This window comes from Nelusetta ayraudi, unplaced genomic scaffold, assembly GCF_046127955.1.
Source record: "Nelusetta ayraudi isolate G7.1 ecotype Tasmania unplaced genomic scaffold, CSIRO-AGI_Nayr_v1 ptg000056l, whole genome shotgun sequence".
In the NCBI taxonomy this organism is placed as follows: Eukaryota; Metazoa; Chordata; class Actinopteri; order Tetraodontiformes; family Monacanthidae; genus Nelusetta; species Nelusetta ayraudi.
Window position 1 is genome coordinate 793,913 of NW_027466106.1, and position 20,361 is coordinate 814,273.

The 20,361-nt window shown below is 46.8% G+C and overlaps 1 protein-coding gene across 1 annotated transcript in view; it reads left to right on the top strand.

The window, feature by feature from the left end:
* LOC142896592 (protocadherin-15-like) overlaps positions 1-20,361 on the top strand; it is a 185,347-nt gene that overhangs the window by 127,928 nt on the left and 37,058 nt on the right. The window contains exons 21-24 of the mRNA XM_076038354.1: positions 912-1,142; positions 3,426-3,542; positions 6,445-6,585; positions 7,714-7,826. Coding sequence (XP_075894469.1) covers positions 912-1,142; positions 3,426-3,542; positions 6,445-6,585; positions 7,714-7,826 — 602 coding nt within the window. The remainder of the gene's footprint in view (positions 1-911; positions 1,143-3,425; positions 3,543-6,444; positions 6,586-7,713; positions 7,827-20,361) is intronic.

Genomic DNA, 20,361 nt, shown 5'->3' on the forward strand with positions numbered 1-20,361 from the left:
TGACTGTACATGAAGATGGATGGAGTCATAATGACGTCACCCATTGGTTTGCGAATACTTTTTTCGGAAGCCTACAGATTGGTTTCATGGCCTGAGCTTTATGGACATATTTGCTTGTAATAAAAATACGGTTTGTAAAGGTTTGACTTTTGGTTTTCATTGTGTATTCACAGCCATTCATTTTCAGTTCTTTTGCAACCATTTATTGCGCCCCCGGCTGGCCAAACGATAGAATGCAGCAGGGATTTTTGGTACTTTCGTGTTGACCGTCCTTTTAGAATCTGGATGCTTCGTCCATCTTGGTATACAGTCAAAGCACCGAACTACCATCGCTGCCTGCTAATGCCCAATTAGAATCTACTTACTGTTAAGCCAGCCAGAAGATGCTAACATTTGCTAGATTGCTAAAGCTACTACGCCGTGCAGCTCTGTCACCTGTAAGTTGTTTATTTAGGGTCTGAGGTGTCCACGCACTTGAATTATTAAGTATTTAGTGTAGAAGAATGCAGCGTGGAACACGGCCAAGGAGACACTTCACGTTAATAAAGCGACGGCATTCCGTCTTTTGTGTGTTAATGGACTGTGTTTGTACGAGTGTGTTCTCTAGTTCATTTTCCACAATATTGCCCTTAATATCCCCTCACTGCTGCAGCCTCTGCAACATGCTATCTTTTCTTTGAGTGCGCCGCTTTACTCTGCGGTTTAATTTAATCTGAATCTATTAATGATGTATGAAAGTAACCCCTTCGGCATAAAAAATAGAGTTGTTCAAATAGGCCCATCAATATTCATTAACCGTGGCCGCAGCTCTTATATCTCTGCTCATAATTTAATCTAATCTAATCCTCATCGAGTGCATTCATGCGGCTCCAACTCCACCTTTTGCCCCCCTCCTCCCGTCACCCCGGCAGGCGGTGGACGCCGACCTCTTCTCCAACGTCACCTACCGGATCAGGACCGAGTCGGCCAGACAGCTGTTCTCTCTGAACCCCGTCACCGGGGAGCTGGCCGTGCTGCAGACCCTGGACTTCGAGGACCTGCCGGCTCTGGGCATGGGCACCTCCTACACCTTCCAGGTGGAGGCCGTGGACCAGGGAGGGGTCATGCCGCCGGGACAAGCCACCGTCACCGTCCGCATCACGGTAAGGCCCGCTGCCCCTTCCCCTCCCCCTCCCCCTCCCTCATCCCTCGGTGAGCTCCGAATTATCATTAGCGGAGCGCCTCGCTAATAGCTCCCTCCAGTCCGCAGCGGTGACGACTGCGCAGTAATGAACCTGCCTGCTCGCTCGTGCTGTGTTGTGTTGTATTGTGTTGCGAGCGGCGGGGAAGCTTTTGTCAAACACCTCCTCGCCGCCCAGGTCTGCTCGACGAGAGGGAACATTTTGACGGCGAGGGTGTCCCCGCCTTCGCGCGCCGCAGCTCCGCAGTGGCGGGTGACTCCTTAGCCGTGTGACAGCAATTACGCTGCTTGTGTACCTTTTCAGGATATAGCTTCTGAAAGCCACAAAAGGATTAGAGGCTCTCTGTTCCAGTACTAGACGCGCCGGCATGTGTGAGCGTTCGTGAGGTTGTCGCTCCGTGACTGATTCTGCCTGCGCATTGTCATGCATTCGGATCTTGATCAAAATCGGTCCGCGCGCCAAACGGCAAAAGGCAGAAGACTTTGAAGGCACATCTGTGTGGGTGCTCAAAAAAAAGAAAAGAAAATGAAAATCCGCCTCTATAGCGTCTCCTTGCCTGTTTACGATTTAGTTCTCCTGAAGGGTTCGCACATGCTTCGGTGCTCCATTAGGTAATAGATGAGTCCAAAATATAATATTAATTAAGAACCAATTAGGGCCACATGTTGTGTAGTTGAGCAGTAACCAGTGAAAATGGATTTTTTTTTCTTCCCCCTGTTCCGTTCTATTAACTTCTTGAATTCAGTTTTTTTTCCCAGTTTCTTGTTCTTGACTTCTTGACTTTTAATGATCCTTGCACACGTCACCAAGACATCCAGCAATGTCCAACGTGGACACTCCCCCAAATCGAAATGCATCTCCTCCCCCACTGAAAGCGCAGTTTCAGCCAAGTATCGGTCAATTTCAACTGATTGTGTCGGGCAACAGATTCCATTTGCATCGGTTGATTCCATCCACGGTGCCGTGACTCACTCCCTCACCGCGTCCTCCGCTGGCCCCGGCGTGTGCGCGCCGCACACCTGTTGAGCCAGTTTGTCCTCTAATAAGGACACGGCTTTGTTGTTGTGCCGGTGCTGTCAGCCCGGGGCAGCGTTTGAGAGGATAAGACATTGTGCAGCCAGCGATATCAAACCGCAGCCTGTTATTCGCGGCGACAGACATGAATTAGAATGAGCCTAATGGATTCAGGGGCGGCTTCTCCAGGATGAGGAGGAGATGGCGCTGATTTTGTTGAAACCACTTTGCGTTAAAACCTTTCCGAGGACTATTCCGAGTCGCCGGTGTTTGATTCTTGGCTCCCGCTGTTTGGTTTTGTTGTTCTTTTTTTGATCCGACGCCTCGCCGTGATGGATGGAGTGCCCCGCGTGCCTTGATCCGAAAGAATCTCTCAAACTTTCTCTTCTGTACTTCAGAAAAGAAACATATTCTTTGTGTGTGTGCCGAGCCAAAGACAGGTTTTTTTTTGTGCACATCCTTGCACGCCGGAGCCAAGAAGAGCTTTTCATACAACAATAGTAGCGTGACAAATTTGAACTTAAAAGTAGAAAGTGGATCAGAAATGTTTGGAAACTCTGAACTGGGTTAATATTAGTATTAGAGCCCGTCCTCCAATACTGAGTTCATACAGTATGTAGAAAGCAGGGTATGCGCAGAGCGAGCACGGCATGAAGGTCTCAGTGCTTTGGTTGACTTATGAATTATTGTTTGGTTCGAAGAAATTATCTGGATCAAGAGATTCGATCAGCTACTGAATATATTACGTTTCAAATATTTGGCTTGAATAAAATCCAAAGCATATAAAGTGCACCTTTTCACCGTGTTGTGTCGACACTTGAATTCAGCCCCTTCGTTGTTGGAATCAGCTGCAGTGTTAAATATTTGAATTAATTGCCAGCGCAGTAATACATCTTATCAGTGATACCATTCTTCCAGTTTTTCATTTTGATGTTCAAACCCTGCTTTACTGCAAGCCTACACTGGAGTGATGGCTGTTGCCACCGTCTGCGCCGCTGTGAATTATCGCGCCGGCAAAATTTCCCTGAACCCACAATAACTTTACTGCTTGTCCTCTGAAATCAAACACAACTGCGCAGTGTGCGCCGCCCCCACGATTTATCCTCTCAGGAAGAAGGCGGCAGAGGCGAGCACAGTTCAGTAGAGTCGGCCTTACTGATACGCGAGTGAGTGAGTGAGTGAGTGAGTGAGTGAGTGATGCATTTCCTCAATTCTGCTCTTTGTTTCTAGGACATGAACGACTTCTCGCCTGTCTTCAGCCAGGACCTCTACAAGGGCATGGTGGCGCCGAACGCGGAGAAAGGAACGGTCATCACCACCGTCCTGGCCGAGGACCAAGACCCTCCGGTGAGTTCTGACGCCCTTTGTGATGTCACAAAGGGTGTTTCATACAGCTCATACAGGGTTCGTAGCAACAGGTTGTTCTTCTGTGGTTCTCTCCTCCTTTCTAAACCCTGTGGAAACTCCAACCGAGCATCGCTATTAGCAGGAAGCTGGGGACGTTTTATGCCGGAGGCTGTAAACAGAGGGCTAAATATGCTGTGTTTGTGATAATTCTGTATTCGGAATCCAACGATCCACATTTTAAACATGAACATGAAGAGCACTGGCCTCATTTGAAGAGTTGACTGTTATTTGCCTCGACACACATAAATATATTCATATATACGTATTTGTATGTATATTTATATATACGCACACACACATACACACACGCACACACACACACATAAATACTGGAGAGAAATTGGGACAACAGTAAAGGCAACAAATTGTGTGACTAACAAGGAAGGAAAAACATTCTCTGGGGGTGCAGGGAGGCATCGCATGACGCTCTCGACGCACTTCCACTGAGTTGCGTAACGCGTATATATTTAGGATGTTTTTGCCGCCGTGCCGTTTAAACTAGGCTTCAATATTTCATTGATCGTGGCATCGAGTCAGCAGTCTTGTTCACATCTTCCAAACATGTTTTGCAACGCACTCAGCCTTTTTTGCGTGTGTGTGTGTGTGTGTGTGTGAGCTGGCGGGGGGGGGGGGTTTGCTTTGTGTGTTACTGTAAAAAAAGGAAGCGTATCCTCCTTTTATTTATTTATATATTTATTTATTTTTAGACCTGTGTGGCTCTCTGCTCTTTGCTTGTTAATAGCGTCTGCTCCTCTGCCGGGGTCTCTCAGGGGCCGCGGCTGTGAACTGCAGATGCCTCTCGGCGAGCACGCCAACTCGAGGAGCAGACACGGATGTCTGTCTGTCGGGGGGGGGGGGGTTGTGGGCGGCGAATCGTCTCTCCGACACCGCTGCGACTTCTGTGCGTCTCACATCGCCCCCATTCCAGCCGCGCCCGCCCCACCTGGCGGCCCGCGCTACGCTTTTAGAAAATCGCTTCCCCCCGCCGAGGACTCGTGCCTGTTTTGCCAAGTGCGGGATGCTGCCGCGGCCCGGTCCTGGAGGGGGATCCGGTACAGTTTGAAGCCCCCCCGGCGGCGCCGAAATCGCGCAGACGCCGCTCCGAGCACAGCCGCGGCCACTTACTGGGAGCCACTCCGCAAAGCCTCTGACAGTCAGAGGGATTAGAGCTTCTGTCCACGGCCGACTAACCCAGTCTTTTATTGACCTGGATCTGAGAGCTCGCAGCGTTTCATCGATGAGGACGGCCGTCGCAGACCCTCAGAAATGCACATTTATACATAGGTTTTTCCTGTTTTTTCCCCTGCTTTTACTTCCAGTGGTGTTCGTAGTTTGCCTAAATAGTGTAACGAGAGCCGCAATCTCTTATATTGGACAGTCACACAGGCTTGCCGCCTGCGGAAAGAGCTGCCAAGCCAGTGTGAAAATATTTAAGATTCTTAATAAGTAATATTTATGTCTGTGCCACTCAACTGTCAACTTCACTGCCACCCTGAAAACGGGAGTAAAACCACTTTTGAGACAAACACTCTGGCGAGACGCTTTTCATCACATCACATTTATATGCATATGTGTTTTGGGTTTTTTTCAATGAATGCAAAATGTTGTTTTTCCTGCCCCTGCAGTTTTACTCCAGCACTGCAAAAAAAACTTTGCATCCAAGCAGGACTTTGCTTCCCTTCCCTTTAAACTCAGTGGGGTTAAACATGTTACGTCTGCCTCACGCCTGTTTGTTTGTCTCTGCCGCGTCGTTTAGCGTTTCTTGCTGCCTCTGAACATTTTCTATCATTCATTAATGAACTGCCTTCAAAGGTGGAGCTTTGCTGTTGGATGGAGAAAAAACAACAACAACAAACACGCAAGTGTGCTCACAGCAGAGTGAAATATTGATTTTTCTTTTCTTTTTTTTTTTTTGCGTGCATATATGAGATGTAACTGTTTCTTCCGTGCTGCTCTTTGACTGAGAACGAGTGCAGCTGAGTTTTATGGGCCGCTGTGGGTTCTTCCACAGAGGAGCAACATCAGTCAATTAGGAAACACTCAATAAACTCTTAAAAGTTAATAAATGTTAATGTGTGATGTGATTAGTTTGCCTTCATATGGTCTCGGTGTTCTGAACAAGAGCCTGGAGCAAAGATTTTACCATCACTGAGCTGTTGCCATTTTTTTTTTTTTTCAAATTAAGAGCGCTTCATGCCGTCCGAGTTAGAAATCTCCGTGATGGAGCCCTTCTTGGAAGAATTCCCCCGGGAATCCACTTCGAATTTTTGCTTGCCGGCTGAAGACACATCTGTGTGTCCAAGTCTCCCGAAGGAGCGAGAAGGAGCCCTTCTGAAGGATTTCCATCTCTGCCGCCCCAGGTCTCAACTCGGTCCCCCGTGGGAGCAAACTCAGTTCAGGCCTGAGCGGCGAGCGCTGCTTCAAAAACTTGTTAAAAAAAATAAAGAGTTAAGGGGAAAAAAAAAATCTGAGGGAATTTAAGGTCCACAGGGATGAAACTGGGCTGAGATAAGTTATAGAGAAGATTAGTAATCAGAAACCATAATTAATTGTAATCAAAGGGTCTTTTAAAGCCCAGGCTTTGGTTAATGAATGTACAAATCTTACGCAGGAGACTAGAGGACAAGTTTTTTTTTTATTATTTTAAGTTTCATATTAAAAGAGACTTCATTGAAGGCGGTTGAGTGATTAAAGTTGTGCTCTTTAGCAAACACCCCTTTTGTTAAATTGAATTTCAACTCTTTTAATGGCTGCAACATCATTCACTGCTTTTAGGTAACTGGAGTCCCAGTTCAAAAATTAGATGTGTGACTTCATTTTGATCTGTCTGTCCGTCCGCCAGGGCACTCCGGCCAGTCTGGTGCGCTACAGAGTGGACCTGGACCGCTCGCCCTACAGCGGCAGCATCTTTGACGTGGAAGAGGAGACCGGCAGAGTCGTCGCCAGGGTGAACCTGAACGAGGAGCCCAGCGTCACCTTCAAGGTGAGCGGAGACGGTTGCTCTACCGTTCCCAGTTAGCCTGAAGCTTCATGTCTGCGGACGGTGGGAGGAAGCAGGAGAGAACCAGACCAACTCCAACTGACCAACGGTGTTGATGGCTTCAACATTTAGCTGCTGGTTTGATGTTTGAGAGTTTGGCCACCAGAACTGGCACAAAACACCCCCCCTATAGTCCCATAGAAATATTACTTTGCTCTTACATCAGATCTATTATTACTTCATCTCTTACACGGCCAACATGTCTGCCTTTTTTTCCTTTCTCGGATCCCGAATCTTAACAGCCACAAAGCTTTGAGCAAGAACAGCCTTGGCTCACAAAAGGGTTTTTCTCTAAAAAGGTTTCCCGTAAAGCTCCCCGGCCGACTTTAACCTTATTAAGGACACTTTCAGGTGCGGGGACCTGCAGAGAACGATAAGAACTTTATTTCTTCTTAACTCGGCTGCCCAGCATGTTTCACACAGATACGAGCTGCGGCCCGAGATTATCATATCTGCGCATATCGACGTTATGAGATTGAATAACATCTTTAGGGCAGAACCGCTGGGCTCCCTAATCGACTTAGCCATCATGCTGTTGCTTTCCCGTTGTCTGTAGACTGCGATATTGAGTTTCTGCATTGATTTTTTTTTTTTTGTCTTATTTTAACATCAGGTGACCTTATGTAGGAATATCAATAGCCACGATTGGTGGACGAGGTGCTGTGGGGATATTAGATCCTAATAGGGTTTCACCTCCTTTGTTCCAACTTTGTATTTTACACCTTTTTTATTTATTTATTTATTTCAGAAATGTGTGTTGCCTTTGTCTTTGATTTCAAACATCTGACTCTTTGACTTTCTACCACCACCATGTTCCTTCCACAGTCCCGACTCTCCCCAGTCTCTGTGTAGATCAATACATGTGTACATGCTCTCTGGGAGCTTTGCAGACAACCCACAAGATCCGTTTTTTGCAAGTCTCCATTTCGATGTCTGGCATCTCTGAAAAGACCATCGGCTAGCTCGAAAAAAGGGAATATTTGTGCACCGTATGTCTGCTTACAAGACAACCAAAGAGTTGTGTTTTTTTTTTTTTGTTGTATCACCGGTGTACTCTCTTGTCTTTGCCAGTTGTTTGTGATTGCCTTCGACGACGGCGAGCCGATCAAGTCTAACAGCACTTTGGTGGAGATCACCGTCCTCCAGCCTTCGCGGATTCCAATCTTCACTCAGGAGGAGTACAGGTACGGCTCTGCAGCAACGGCAGCTGTGAAGTGACCCCTTCCTTTGTGCAGCCTGTTGGCCTATTTCTGAAATGCACGTTACACAGTCTGGGCTGCGACAACAAGATGAGACTTGAGCCCATCTCCCTCGATACATGTATAGTTTCAGTAATGGGAAGATTTTCTGACTGACTGTCTCTGAAGTTAGGCATTCTCAGTGTTGACGCTGAACCTGCTGGTTCTTGGGTTGTTTTTTTTTTGCCAGTCCTATTAGGCTAACATTGTTAGTGATGATGTTGCTCGAGTGAAAAGCCTCCTCTGGAGAAATGTTATGTTTTTCTTTCGGCAGATTGCCTACAATTGAGTGCTTGACGCACAACGTCTCCTGTCTTATTGAAAGAAATTCCAATCTCTGCCGTCCGTGGCCGCATCGTAAATTCAGCTCTTGTTGTCCTCGCACGTTGAAAACTCGCCACTTGAATCAGGGTGAACGACTGTCGAGTGATGATCCCTGATGCACATATTGTCCTGTGAGAGGAATATCTATCCGTGCACCACCATACTGTTAACCCTCCGACCAAAAGGCCTTTGTGTCGGCGTCTTTGTTGCCGACACATTAAGCACATGACTGATGAATGAGCCTTGAGCGTGAATATGCATCAGCGGCGAGGCACTGCAGATTATTGCCGCTATAAACCATACATGTTTTTCTTCAGGGTTGCTCTCCTCTGAGTTTATTAAGAGCCTCTTTTGACAAGATGAAGTGTTTGAATGGTTAAACTGGCCGAAAGAGCCACATAATCTACAGCGCGCCCAGATCACTGTCGGCTCCTCGTGCGATGTACGAGCGGCCAGGACCGGGGCAGGATTCACTTTGGCCGAATGGCTGTTACATTGAGTCATGAGGACAAGAGGTCATTATTATTATGAGCTGGCATGGATTTTTAAAAATCATATCCGAAATGGACAAATGGATGGGTGCTGATGCCCGTGCCAGTTTTCTGCCGGGCCGGAGACCTCTCGGGTCACGCCCTCCGCTTATCGACTTCCAGAATTCATCCCGATAGTAAAACTTAATGATCGGCTTTTCATCTAATCCGCATAACCCACAATATTTACTGCGTGCGCTTGATGTGTTTACCGGGAAGCAGCCGAGCTGATCGCACTGAGCGCCGAAGCTTTGAGGCCCAGCAACGCTTCCCGACTGTCGGCGGCGGCTTAATGTAAAGATGATTTAAGTGGATTGAGTTTTCAGCGCTGCGCGTCAGTGACGATGAGGTTGTTGGCAGACAATCTTCTGAAGGAAAAAAAAAAGGAAGGAAATAAAATGTGGGATATGATTTTAATGCTTGAGATGACGACTTCAGTTCCTGGCCAAGCTGTCAACAAATCCCTTGGTTAACGCGTGTCTTTGTGCACAGGTGAGTCTCTCATAAATGTGTGTTTAGTTGCGTAATAGCTTATACTCACACCGGGACTGTGAGTGATCATCCCGTCAATAGCTGCATTTCCGTTCCATTTTTACGCCATTTTCACTTTAGGGGGATTGGTCATGTGACCACGTAAATGCGAAAGACGGTGAAGCGTAAATGCGAAAGAAGCGTTTCCATGACACTTTTGCGATATACCTCCGTATCGACACGTCCGAAAAACCACCTCATGAGAGCGTCAAGACCTTTTAGCGATATTTAAGAGGTTTTTCGAAGTTGAGGTGTTTCCATCACAAGTTTTTATTGTGAAGAATTGATCCATGGGATTGTTGTGTATACTTTTACACCACAAGTCTAAACTTTCCCGGTTAAGGGACATTATATAATTTTCCTGCTTTAAAATGCTAATATCAAAATCATTTTAGTTGCCTCATAGCGGGCAGGACGCCACTTTGCGTCGGCGCCCCGTGTGGCGCCCCCACATGGCAGGTAGCCAGTGACGTGACAGGTCTGGCTGTAAATCGCCCAGCTTGAAAAGCATTAGCCAGGTGCTGGAGCCACTCCTCACTCTCCGCAGGAGAGCGGCCAATCTGCCTGCGCGGCCACAAATCGTCCCTTCCCTTATCCCTCATCTGCCGCCTCACCCAGAGAAGCCGCCCACCCCCACCCCCACCCACCCAACCCGGCAGAAATCACTCCCCTAACCGTTGCGAGGCGTCGTCCGTCTTTGTGAGGAGAAGTTAGTTATGGCGGCAATCAGGTAAGCGGCGCCTACAGCTCCAGAGCACACAATTAAAACAACTCTGCGGGGCTTTGGCTGACTTAATGATTTCTGCTCCCGCTTTACGGTTGGTACCCCCCCATCTGTCAGAGGGAAATGAGGAGCCTCCCAGTCATTGTTGGTGAGAATAAATGGCCGGCGCTACTGTAGCGGCGCGCCACAACTTTTTCTTTAGCCAGATCAATGTGTCGTCCTGCTGGGTTGGTGGAAATACAAACGGACTGTTTGAAACGTTGGAATTGCAGAGGTTAGGCCACCCAGAGCTCCCGTCATTTGCATTCTATTGTTGTAGCAGTGTTCCTGTTTCTTTTTCTTCCCCCACATTTGTTCTGTGATTCCATTGCTGCAAAATTTTCCACATCTTTTTAACTCGTGTGCATCCCAATACCATATTCATCCTCTTGTGAAGTGCGGCAGGAAGATGTGTTATTTATGTTTTAGCATAAATATGCATCGCTGGTGGAAATGCTGGAATCTTATCTGCTGTTGTGAAGATAAAGCATCGTCTTTGCTCTTGCTCTTAATCAAAGAAAGACTTGCTTCCCTCTCTGCCTTGCATTGTTTTTCTGACGCTATTCCACAGCGTCACTGCCATTTGTCCGCACTGCAGTCGAGGGAGTCGAAGAAGAAAGTTAAGGGAAAAGAAAACCACAAAAGAAAAGCGAGGTGTTCACATTGACTCTCTGATCGAAAACATATCAGAGAGCCTGATGGCTAATTGACTTTATAATCTCCTTTTGCTTGTAGCTTACTGGGAGGGATTAGCTGTTAGTTTTCACGGTCCTGATTACTTCAGCGTTTCCTGTAACTTCACTAAAGTTTTTACGGCGCCCCACCGCAATAATTTATGTTGATGGATGATGTCTTGTTTCTTTTTTCTTTTTTCTTCCATCTTTTCACCTGAATATGACTTTTAGGACAGAATGTCAAATAGCAGATGGGAGGGAGGTGGGCGAACACAAATCTGCCAGAGACGAAGAAAGCCGCGCTCCCGCCTGACATTTACCAAAAGCCAAATTAATGCATGCGTGTTATTTTTATTTCTTTATTTATTTTACTGCCAGCAAATGCCTCATTTCCCATGCCTTTCATGCGCTCGTAGTTAAGGGATGATTTTGCCTCATTACCTTTGATATATGGCTTTTAATCGTCTTCCCATTCCATATTTAAAGTCACAATTCAAAATGACTGGTTTGGTCTCTCATTAACTTCCATACCACTTAGAAATATGTGTTCCCCCCTTGACTATACGGTGATGCAATGTGAGCAGATTTATGACATGATTCTCAGTGGCCCACCTTGTAGTTCCCCTCTCTTAAACTGAGGCTCTCATGGTGCAACCCTGTGGTCAAAGCACAATGTATTTATTTTATTTTTTTTGCACAGCGTATCTCCCCCACACAAATCTACTCTGAATCCCATGAGACTTCTGCCTCACTGCTCATGGGTTTGTCATTCTGCCCCCAGTGCACCCAGGAGTTTATCCTCTCCGCTTCTATCTCCCTTTTTCTCCCCGTACTCTGTTCCCCCCACACGGTCTGCATCCTGCCATTCCCTCCCCAGCAAGGGGATTTGTCTCAGGTCTTTGTTCTGTGCTCATGTCAACTTGTTTCATCAGCTTTTGATATTTGGAATCAAGCTATAATAGAAGCTCTAATATAATAAAGCAAAAATGAATATATGAATACTATTTGCTAATTGACATATATTTTTATATTATTACCTAATTATGTTATTGTTTATGACAATTTGGTCATACATTTCATGATATACCTTGTTACATTTGATACACGTATGATTTGGCTGGTTTGTCGTTGGTTAACCATTAGCCAATTTAGCATTTGCTTATTGGCTGGCTTGTTAGTCAGCTGACCTGCGAATGACTAAACTGGATTTTATTGGTTGTTTGGTTGGCTGGCTCGTTGGTTGGTTGGTTGGTTGGTTGGCTGCCTGGTTGGTTGGCTGGCTGGCTGGTTTTTTGGTTGGTTGGTTAGCTGGCTGGCTCGCTGGCAGGTTGGTTGTTTGGTTTGTTGTCTGCGTTATGCTTAACCAACTAAAAATCAACTCTGAATGAATTTTGTAAACAGTATTGACAGCAAGACACGAAGCAGCTTAATTGGTGATAATTTCATCAAACATTGGAAGTGGAAGTGACAGCCAATGAAAAGAATTGATGCATTACCAGCACCCTATAAATCATATGGTCCATCAGAACAGAATGTGTCCAATGTATTCAGGGGAAGCCCATAATTTCCACACTGCTGTTAGCCTGTTAGAAACAGAAGAGGAAACCTCTTGAGAGTAAAGTACGTCCGTCCTTTACTTATCTTTGCAGCGCTGTGGCGACGCAGCGCAGATGTTACATCATACCTGTCGCATTAGCGCTCATATCCCGGCAGCCTGGTGAGGAGCGCTATACGAGCCATTACTGAACGGAGCTGAGTTACGCTGTTAGCATTGTCAACAGTGTCAACAGCAAGCGTTTCTGCAATCGGCAACACGCTGTCACCGCGCCTCCCTAATTACACAATTACCACAATCATCAATTTGTGATTGTGTTTGTTGCTCAGTGAATGAATGAATACACACAGAGAGGCACACGTATGCACACATATGCTATTTATATATAAAGAGAGAGGCTAAACATTTATACATACACATTATCTCTTTTCATGTTTCTCCACTTGGTTTTGTTACTCTGGAGACCTCTGTGTCTGTCCCACCAGACTCCTCTCCCACTTTCTTGACTTTTACATATTGTAGAGACCACCAGAGGATGTGTGTTTGCAGATGGACACACAGGTATACAATATTTTTAATAAAAAAAAACAAACAGCCATAAAATCACCCCAGAAAACCTGTGCCGCTAACAGCTCGATCCCTCATGAACGTCAGATTAAAAAATCCCCCCCCTCCCTCCTTCTGTTCCCATCTGTCCGTCTTATGTATCAGTCCGCTCTGCCGTCCAGCTCTGAGTTGCAGCTTAAAGGGGTATCAGGCTTTTCGAAACTTCTGAAGGGCATGATTGATTTTCAAGCGGCCGTTGGAGACTGCTGCCCTGAGCCTGAACCTCTAAGCATCAGGAGTGCGCTGACCTTTCCCGAGTCTCCGCTAAATAGGCAGACATCACTTGGCTGTCTTACAGACCCCGCGCGCCCTCTGAACAACTCCCACACACCGCCTAAAGGTCACATCGTCTAAAGGTTTAACTACCTCTAAACTACAGCTCCGGACGATTGTCCACATCACAAACCTGCCGAGGGAAGCTCTGACCCACTCCGGCTTACTGCCGCTAATTCTATACATTTTTCTCTTTTGTTCCGTCAGCGACCTTACGATGACCTTTATTAGACAAAGGTGTCAAAAAAAAAATGGCAGATTGCAAAAAAAGAAATTGTTTTCAGTCCGCGTGCGTTCACTGATGGATATATTTCCGGCATGCAAATGAGATGCTGTTGACGACTCTGGTGGCTGAACATAATTACTGCTTCCTCTAACACCACGCACCCAGTGTCACACGCTCCATATCTCTAAATAATGTAAGACTTCATGAGGCCCGTGAATTTATTCAAGCCGATGCTCGGCTTACAAGATGTCAGGCATTAGTGTTTAAACATACCCACCGTCACAGCTGCTCCGGGAAAATTCTCACGAGCTGTCGGGACCGTAATCCAGCCGGTTCCCCCTTCGGATGCGGTTGCAGCCGTTTCGGATAGAGCCTGGAGTCTGCGGCAATGGGAGGCCTCCAGGTTTCGAGATAATTTGGGTACAGGTGCAGGAAATTATCGTCAGTGCTCGCGGGGCGGCAGCAAACAGCTCCAGCGCTGCCCGATTTCCCGTGTTTGCAACTCATCCACCGGCATCCAAACTAACCTGGCCGGGTTCCCTCGTCTCCTGCGCTAAACGACCCGGCGGATGACACACGATGTGCCGGCCCGCGGGGCCGAGGCAGCCAAGCTGGCATGGAGGGCCCGCCGCCGCCGCCTAGCAGCCTGGCAGCGCGGCCGGTGTTGTTTCCGCAGCGTGAGCTAATGTTTCCCACCGTGTCCCGCAGAAGACTCCCGATTGAAGCCGAATCTGTCTCTGCCTCTCGTGGAGAATTGGCTCTCGGTGGGCACAAAAGGAACTCCGGGTCTGCTGCGGCGAGATAAGCGATCAGAGGGACGGCTCAGGGAGGAACATGATCGGACCAGTCGCTCTCTCGCCCAACGTGAGAGCGCCTTCTAATGCGAAACGCGCCATTTGGCGGCGGCGGCGACGCGGGATTTCTGACGTGTTTGTGAGTGCCGAGGAATTCTCACTCCACCGAATCCTCTTAGAAAAATATGAGTCAGCTGCTGAGCGTTGATGAGTTTGTGACGGAAAGAGCACTTGAACGCATCGTGAAATGATGGACAGTGATGGACACATCTCCTCCCCCCCACCTGCATAACGACCGTATCAGCATGTGAACGTAAATTCTCCCTCAATCAGGCAGTCGGCCCGAACGTTTGGCTCGCTGGGCTTCCACCACAGATTCCATTAAAGTGAGGCCACATTTTTAAATTGCAGTTAAAGCGCAATTGAGGAATGGCTGCGTTTCCGCGGCGCGCCTCCTCTCCTCGCGTTAAGTCGTTCCGATAGGTGCCTCGTTTCCTCTGCAACCGCTCCAATTACTGTTATTGCACCATCGCTGCTTTTTGCAGAGCTGACTGTTCCCCATGAGGTACCTCTGAGAGCTCTGCGTCACTTCCAGGGTGGTGTTAGTCTCTTCATCCTTAATGCATCTCCCCCTCCTTGCTGCATGTCTCTGTCCAGTGCAAAACACAAATTTATGCATTCGTCCAAACCCCACCTCATTGATGACCTCTTTTAATTTACAAAAACTGGATTTTTTTTTTTTTTTTTAAGTAGAATCAAAAAGATGTAAACTTTTTTTTCTTAGAAGTATTGTTAAAAATATTTAAAATGAATCTCAGTAGTTGCATGTATTAGTAATCCTGACTAAGATATCCGTGTGGAGTGTGCCTCTGTTCTCTGTGGGCGTGTTGGTTTTCTCAGGTGCTTCGGTTTCCCCCCTGCAGCCGAAGCAGCGAGACAGAGTTCATTTCCAGTCGGTGCCCTTGACCAAGGCGCTGACAGCTTCCTGATCTGGTCCCCAGGCGCTGATCCGAGGCAACCCACTGTTCCTTAGAAAAGAAAAGGTCATATGTGGAGCCTTAATTTGCTTCTGGTTCACAGTGCAGTTCAATCCAAATGAAATCATGTGTTATTTTTTTTTTTTGTGAGTCCGAAATCTGTAAAACCGTTTGAACAAAATTTGGACTTGTTTTTGTACAATATGCCATCATCAGCGTGTTTAAGTTTTCTTTTTCACTGTTTGCCAACATAAATCTTAGTGACCTGCAAAATATAAAATAATAATAATAGAATAATGATAGAAGAGAATGAAAAGAGCTAATTCAGAAAGACACATTTCATTAGACATACAGCAGTTGTCTGAGGGCAGAAGTCATCCGCACACAGTCAACCCCACTCAGACTGTGTCATCATGTTGGTGGCAAATTTGAATTTCAGCAGCATTTTTTGTGAGGCGTGTTCGCCGCTGCACTCTTCACAAGTCGCGAATCCAATCAGGGCCATCTGACAGACGGCGTAGGGGTCGTTAACCTTTCCGCCGCAGCGTCCGTGTGGCTTTTCTGGATGTTGCGCTAAGCATTTGTGTTTCGCGGGGCGAAAGCATTACGTATTCCTGGTAGAGAACTGGCCCGTCAAATAAATTAGCTGTCAAACTTTGGCCGCTCTTCCCAAAACCTCCTCTGTGTTTTGACTGTGTACAGGATCCGGTAATAGTTTGTTTTGCTTGTTTGCCTTTATCGGCCAGTCTTTTCCACTCGACAAACATGACCTCGCATCACTGGCGAACACACTCAGACCAATAACACATTTTAGTGCCGTGGAAATGATGCTCAAGTCAACATTGATGAATACCAAATTTCTTTTGGACTATGTTCTGTAAATGAGATGAAAGAAAAAACGCATTTATTTTCTCTTTGTAAAGACTTTTACATTTCAGTTTCGTCTAGAATGGTGGGGATACGCCTGTGGTGATGTATCGTTGAAAATTTTTAGTATATTTTTAACTTACATGCAAAAATTCTTCTGTTATGCGCTGCTATTGATTGGACTGAATCCGGAGAGCAAGCTCCAGATTTCTGTTAGCAATTGGCCGGGGGAGCAGGAACGAAATCCTTTGTGTAACGTTTGATAATTAGGTTCAAGTCACAGGAGTCCTTTGTTTGCCACATCCAATTTGCTTCCAAGGCGGGCAACACAAAACAAGTCATCACCGGGGTGACACAACAACTTCCCGGCAAACTCTCGAGTGCGTCAGCGGCCATCGAATTAAGCCGATTTATGATCGGGCGGCAAAATGGGAAGATTAACACGGGCAGCCGGGCAGAAGTGTACGGCGACACGTTTGCCTAAGATAATATTTATGACCTTAACAAATCAAAGGCTTGGCGGCTTTGTTCATCTGCTTTCAACAGCCCCGACATCAGACGCTGTGGCATCAAGTGGATTATATCCACGACTACCGCGGAACAATAATATCACACCGGGAGGCCAGGCTGAGACCTTGTCAGATGTTGTTTCAAACAGTCTGAAGCGCCGATTGCCAACAGCTTCAATGAGAATACGGTTAGAATCTGATGTGTTTCGACTGATGGCTTTGATGCTGCAGTCATCTCGACGACGGACCCGACGTCGCCAAAGGTGAAACTTGGTTTTAGGGAGAGCGGTTATGTCAAGTTGCATCCATACAGGTGCAACCGTTACAGGCCCATATACATTGAGGTTTTGCTGCTGGAAGCTGGTCACTATGTTGTTGTTGTGTTTCTATTTGCTGCGATGTTGAAATGTTGAATTAGTTGCAGGGACTTTCATTGTCTGGCGGTTGCGTTCAGGCTCTGTTGGCCACATATAGATACAAGGATCCAGGGCGTCATCCCAGCATTACGTGTGTGTCGTCCCCCCCCCCCCCCCCCCCCGTCTCTAATAGACAATCAAACTCTTCACCTGCTGTTGGGCTCCTCTAAACGACTGAAGTCCGGGCAGTCAAGTCGTGTCTGCCAGTTTTTAAGGCGCGACCCGTAAAGTTTATAGCCGGCGACACCAGCGCTGGAGCTACAACAATTACAGTTAGTTGCCTAAGCCTCGTGCATTATTCATGTTTTGCAGTAATGACTTCTTACCTTCTCCGCTGGTAATCAACGCGTACTGCTGGATGAACTTTTTAATGTGCTTTGAATATTTTACTCTTTTTTTTTTTTTTTTTTCCTCAGCTCATCCCTGCATTTTTCACAGCCAAGTCAGGCAAGGTCACTTCATCCATCCCTCATCACGTCCATCGCCGGCCGCTCACTCAGCAGTGCGGGCCGTGAATAGCGAGTGGTTGAGGGGGCCGGCGAGGTAAAGAGAGAGAGCCGACAAGGTAACAGCAGCCCCCATGGCGCCCGGCGAGCTCTCCACGCCTCCGCCTCGTCTCGTAAGCGTCACTCCGCCGCCGTCGGCCCCGAGGCAGAGTGCCGGCTGACACCTATGAGCCGCCTGCTCCGCTCCTCTCCGCTGGCACTCCTTTCACCCTCTCTTATGTCGGCGCCGGGACTCTCTCTCTTTTCTCGGCTCTCGCTCCTGTCGACACGTCGGCAGCCTCCCCTCATCTTTCTCTCATCTGAATATGAAAGGAATATAAAGCGGGGCCGGCTCGGTGGCGGCCTGTTTGCCCGACGCGTAATTGGCTCGCTTCGTGCTCGGCTTGACCGACGAACGCACGAGTTGTTGACCTTCTGTGGCGTCTCCGAGTCTCGGCAGAACGGCAGCACGCAACTTCCCCCTTGTTAAATGAAGATGGAAACTTCTTTTTGTACTTTTTATTGGGTCGGATGGCTCCACATGCGTATGTCACACCCACCGAAGCAAAGCAATTGAAATTTATTGTATTATATCGCTTATTATTATTATATCCCCTAACATTTCACGTAATTTTCTTGAAGCAAATGCAAATAAACTACTTTTATTAAGAGCTAGTTTTAATAATGTTGATCTATTATTTCCCCAGCCGTCAAACCATCCACCCATTATATAATCGGCACACATCTCAATGGGCATATTTAGAAAATGCGTTTTTATGAGGCCGGCAGCCTGAATACAAAAGAAATAAAGAAGCATCACCACATTAACAGTCATTACCAACTTCTTTTAAATATTTTACACTCATATTACTGCATACAAAGGTATAAAAGTCACTTCCAATCATCTCCCATCATCTTTCCAAGCTAACAAAGCAGTGAACCTGCACTGATTGGCGATGAAGATATCCTCTTTGCGCTCCATTTCGGCCATGGAAAACATTTCAGTTGTTAGCTGTTGTGTCTTGTTTGTGTGGAAGAGTTTGAATGTTGTCATGGTCGGAGCAAGTGAATAATTGAAATGAAATGAAATGAAAAGATGAAATGAGAATGTCTCGTCTGACCAGTCAACAAACAGCAGAAGAACAACAGTCACTGTTGATGTTATGTCTTTGTGACACCAGCGCTGGACATAGTCAAGTTAGTTAATCCTCAAGCCTAGCTGAATATGATTGTGTACAGTATGGCCCATTCAATATTTTACGAACTCCGCAGTGAGAACACCCAAGGTCGCTGAACGAGCTGAAGCCACTTTGATGGGAGAAACTCCGGCACCACAACGGTTCCTAACGAGCAGGATGGGACTTGTTTGGGTGGTCCGAGGCCATTAGCTCTTGCTCAGATGCCCCATCGTGAGGTCACCGCAGCAGCAGCAGCAGCAGCAGCGCAGCTTTGAGCTGTCAGAGGCCACAACAGGACGAGCAAACCGCCCTGGCGCTGTACGTATCACTGATAGAGTGATTGAGTTTTCTTTTCGTTCTCCCCTCTTACAATAACATGCGTGTGTCTACACTGCACGCTTTTTGTTTATGTGTGTCTAAGGATCAGTATCTGCTGTGAGCTAATTCTCTCTAAGCCCTCCTGTCTACACTTTTAGACTAATCTGCACGCCGCGTGTGCCTTCGCAGCCTGCTTGACATTTCTCCACAGCGCGCCACCCTCAGGCGGAGCCACTTTGTTGGAAGTGATAACTTGTCAACTCGGCGTCTTCCTGGCACACGCCGTGCAGCCCAGCGCTGACTCCTCACCTACTTTGATTCTTGACATAAACTCCGAAAACAACTTGAGGCAAAACGAACATACGACTGGGTCAGCAGAGGTTTCGCCACAGGGCAGAGGCAGAGCTTTGGCTTCCAAATCCAGGTCATTTTCACAATCCATGATGCAGTCAGTCAGACGGGTCTCATCAATACACAGCTCATACTGACAGGTTTGTTTTTAAGAGGTCCGTATGATGTAATGCATACAGACCCATTTTTTTTGATTTGATTAAATGCAGTGATGTCACAATATGTATTATGTGACAGTGATTTTGAAAAGAGCCAATTATGACATAAGAAGTCTAACAAAAAAGTGAAAGACGTTCTTTCCGCTGACTGAAGGCTTTTCTTTGTTTCTTATTTGCTTCTGCCTCAGCTCGTTTCCTGCCTAATAACAAGGACACATTGTCGAATCTGAATTGAATACATATTGAGCGTAGATGATTGGATGTCTGTCAGATTTATTGTTGTGCCTCGTCTCCAGTCTTCAATCATCTTTCGGTCAGCCAGCTGTTAGGATGCAGAAGGGGAAGGTCCGCTTTTGCCAAAAAGGAGCGCGTTAGTAGAACAGACGCCACGATTCGGTTTGCTCTCAAAGGTGACAAAGTAAACAAACAGGAAGTGGTCATGAATCAAACGCAACGAGATGCCACTTGCAAGTGTTCCGTTCTCCAGAAGTAAAATCAATAAGTGTTGCACGGGGTCATTTGTGATGTACACGGTTGGTTTACAGGGTGAAATCTGCAGCCTGCTTTCACGATGAATAAATGTTATTTGTTAAAGGGTTTGTTTTCCAGGTGGGTTTGTTGTGGCACCACTCCTGGTTTCCGAGTCACTCACTTCTTCCTTTAGTCGGACTCCTGTAATTTCAGTGCCAGTCTCATCGGAGTTTCACACGCTTGGAGTTACTGCAGTTTGGTTTTACTTTCACAGCAGGGAAGTTCTTTGATTTCCACATTTGATCGTGTTCTCACTGTTCCCTTCAGATGTAAATTGTGAGCACCGAACTGTTGTTCAGCACTTCTCTGCCTCTTTCGAATGTGTGATGCCATGTTTTTGGATTTTTGGTCACTGATCTACTCTTTTCTTTCCTTCACATTTAGATGAAGTCACTAAGTTGTACTCACACCAACA